The sequence below is a fragment of the Spinacia oleracea genome, chromosome 5 (genome assembly GCF_020520425.1).
Source record: "Spinacia oleracea cultivar Varoflay chromosome 5, BTI_SOV_V1, whole genome shotgun sequence".
NCBI classification, from domain to species: Eukaryota; Viridiplantae; Streptophyta; class Magnoliopsida; order Caryophyllales; family Amaranthaceae; genus Spinacia; species Spinacia oleracea.
The window spans coordinates 119,119,548-119,123,455 of NC_079491.1; the positions used below are offsets into that span (position 1 = coordinate 119,119,548).

Genomic DNA, 3,908 nt, shown 5'->3' on the forward strand with positions numbered 1-3,908 from the left:
CGCAGTGCGCGTGAGCCATCGCTCGCTGTGCGCGCGACATCGCTCGCTGGGCGCGCGACATCGCTCGCTGTGCGTGCGAGCCATCGCTCGCTGGGCGCGCGACATCGCTCACTGTGCGCGCGACATCGCTCGCTGTGCGTGCGAGCCATCGCTCGCTGGGCGCGCGACATCGCTCGCTGGGCGCGCGACATCGCTCGCTGGGCGCGCGACATCGCTCGCTGTGCGCGCGAGCAACGCTGGGCGCAGCGCTCGTGGCACGCGAGCTTGCGCTCGCTGCGCGCGAGGCTGCGCGCTCTAGCGCGAGGCAGTGCGCGTTGTGGCGCAGCTCGCTTGCTGCCCACACGCGACTCCCTTGGCTCGCCCTTCGCCCATGCCCATTCGTCCATTGCTCGTGGCCCACGACACAAGGCAGGGCTGCTGCCTTGTGCTCGTGCACTACGCCCTTGCTCATTGCATTCGTGCCGCACGGGCGACGAGCTCCCTTGCTCGTCGTCGCATGCCCGCACTATACAACACCCCTTAAGGGTAACACGAAGCGTCCATTGCTTTGTGCGTGCAAGTTATATGAACGAATCGCATAAAAATTTTAAAATTTATAAAATTAGTGACAAATTAATAAATATTATTAATTTCATAATTTTAGGGCGAAAAATCGAAAATTTATTATTCAATTGATTTCCGATTTACATGGATTCAAGTCTGGTCATAAAAATTTAAAATTTATCATAAATTTACAATTTTTATGGTGGTTTTTAATCATAGGTTTCTAATTAAATTATAATTAATTATGAAAATCAAATTAATTCTAAATTATTCTAATTTTCAACAAATTAATCATAATTACAAATTAGATTGCATAATTAACAAGGCTAGGCATTCAAACTTGTTAAACATATACAGTAGGTCAATCAAAAATTCAAGATTTATCAACAAGAATCGCAAATATTTAATTTAACATCTTAAATTTACGAAATTTTGCATTCGAAAAACTAAAACCTTCGAAAAGTCATAGTTAGGCTTCGAATTTGAGAATTCTGGGTTCGGCAGAAAAATACTCTTTTTGTCAAAATTTTAGAATGCCTTTTACATGCGGAATTGACACAAAAATCACTCGATTTGGATGAGTAACGAAAAAACTGCCGAAAAACTGCGTACGTATAATTAAATAAACGCAATTTGCAATTAATTAACAATTACGAAAATTAATCACCCCTTTTAATTCTTGCAAATTTGTAATATTTAACCATGTTTATGCAAATTAGATTATGAAAATAATAAGGGGCTCGTGATACCACTGTTAGGTTATGATACATATGATATTACATAAATCATGCGGAAACAACCATTAACCCAGGATTACATATTATTTACACATAATCATATAGCATAATTTAGATGCATACTCTTTGTTGCGTGCCCTCCCTAGCTGCGCCCGAACCGAACCAGAACAAGTCTTTAGGACTCCAAGTGTCGTCCCTCCGTAGATAGTCCACAGCACGTCCGGATCCGCCTTAAGATTGACCAACTAGAATCGCCCTTAAGGTACTAGAATTTTCGGCACTTTTGAGCAAGATGTGTGGCTGAATTTTTCTCTCAAAAACTCACTTTGAATACTTTTAAAAACCGTTATAAATTGTGAACCCTGGCCACATATTTATAGGGGTATGGAAAGGGAATTGGAATCCTATTCAGATACAAATTGATTAAACCTAGAATCCTACAAGAACTCTAATTTAATTAATTTATCAAATAGAATTAGGAATTTAATCATTAACCAAACTCTGCACGTTTTAGGAAACGTGCACGAACACAAACACTTACACACGCACACACGGCAGCCACGATGGGCCGCCCATGCGTGCGCACGAGCAGCAGCCCACGCAGCGAGGCCTGCGCGAGCTGCAAGCCCACGCAGCTCCCGCGCGCGCTGTGCGCGCTGCCATGGCCTGCTGGGCTTGGCCTTGCGCTGGGCCTGGCGTGGCTGTTTGTGCGGCGCGCTTGGCTTGCTGGGCGATGGCCTGGCTTCGTGCTGGGCCTCGTCCGGCAGGCCTCGTCCGATGCTTATTCGTACGATACGCTTCCGATTAAATTTCCGATTCCGGAATTCATTTCCGATACGAACAATATTTAACATTTCCGATTCCGGAATTAATTTCCGTTTCGAACAAATATTTAATATTTCCGTTTCCGGAATTATTTTCCGATTCCGGTAATATTTCTGATTCTGACAATATTTCCGTTTCCGGCAATATTTCCGATTCTGGTAATATTTCCATTTCCGATAATATTTTTCCGATACGTACCATGTTTCCGTTTCCGGCAACATCTACGACTTGGATAATATTTATATTTCCGATACGATCCATATTTCCGTTTCCGGTAATATCATCGTTTCCGGAGTATTCATTTCTTGCCTGTGACGATCTCAGCTCCCACTGAAACCAAGATCCGTCGGTTCCGAATATCCATAGATAGAGTATTTAATGCCATTAAATACTTGATCCGTTTACGTACTATTTGTGTGACCCTACGGGTTCAGTCAAGAGTAAGCTGTGGATTAATATCATTAATTCCACTTGAACTGAAGCGGCCTCTAGCTAGGCATTCAGCTCACTTGATCTCACTGAATTATTAACTTGTTAATTAATACTGAACCGCATTTATTAGACTTAACATAGAATGCATACTTGGACCAAGGGCATTATTTCCTTCACTTTGCAATGAGCATAACGAGTGCTGCAGCCATCTCTTTCTTCACTGTCCCCTTGCGTGGAGGTTGTGGTCTTGGTGGTTAAGTATATGGGATTTACAGTGGGTCATTCCTTCCTCTCTTCGGGCTGCTTTTGAGCAATGGCGCCCACCTGGGAGTAGCAGGTTCTTCAAAAAGGCATGGACAGCGAGCTATTTTGTTATCATGTGGACAATATGGAAGGAGAGGAATTCGAGATGCTTCGAGGGGAAGGCCAGTACCTTGGATAACCTACAGAACCTTGTGCTTCTACGATTGAGCTGGTGGATCAAAAGTTGGGACGACTCCTTCCCTTACACCTCAAATGAGGTCCTTCTCAACCCCAAGTGCATCAAGTGGACGCCACATCGCATCACCAACTCATGCCTAAAAATCAAGGCAAACCCAGCAATATGGCTGCCACCCCCTACCTATGCCCTCAAGTGGAATGTTGATGCTTCCCTCAATCCAATCACCTCCAAATCCTCTATAGGCGGCGTGCTACGTGATCACAATGGGAACTTCATGTGTCTTTTCTCAAGCCCCATTCCTTTCATGGAGATTAACCATGCGGAAATACTTGCCATTCAAAGGGCCCTCAAGATCTCAATGAATTCGGATAGAATGATCTTTTCATCACTAATTGTCGAATCCGACTCGGCAAATGCGGTTAAATGGTGCAACGGTGACATCAAGGGTCCATGGAACCTGAGCTTCGCCATCAATTTTATCCGAGGGCTACAAAATAAGGGGCCAAACATTAGCATCACATATAAAGGGCGTGAGTCGAACGTCGTAGCTGATTCAATGGCCAAGCAAGGCTTGCAAAGGAGAGATGACTTTGTCGCATGGCTCTAACAATTTAGCTATGTCTGCTAGATTAGCTGCTGGCACTTTGTAAGCCAAGTTGGCATGTATTGACTGAAAGTTCATTAATAAAATACATGCAACTAATTATCAAAAAAAAAAAATATATGCGTACAAACTCAACATTATGAGCGGAATAATTGTTAATTTATGTGGTTGAGGTTTATCTCGAATTCTATTATTGATAATATCTTGTCACAAATTTGGATTAATGAATATAGTTAGCTAATTTTTTGTTGTGGTATTCAATTTCTCCAATGATAATGTTTAAATAATTCAATCCCTCCATTGATAATGTTTAAAGAACTCAACC

The 3,908-nt window shown here is 43.2% G+C and overlaps 1 protein-coding gene across 1 annotated transcript; it reads left to right on the forward strand.

Annotated features, from left to right (window-relative positions):
- Positions 1 to 2,914: 2,914 nt before the first annotated feature.
- On the forward strand, positions 2,915 to 3,586 carry LOC110781240 (uncharacterized). The gene has a single exon (XM_021985463.1). The coding sequence runs from the start codon at positions 2,915 to 2,917 to the stop codon at positions 3,584 to 3,586; it is 672 nt and encodes a 223-aa protein (XP_021841155.1).
- The last annotated feature ends 322 nt before the right edge of the window (positions 3,587 to 3,908 follow it).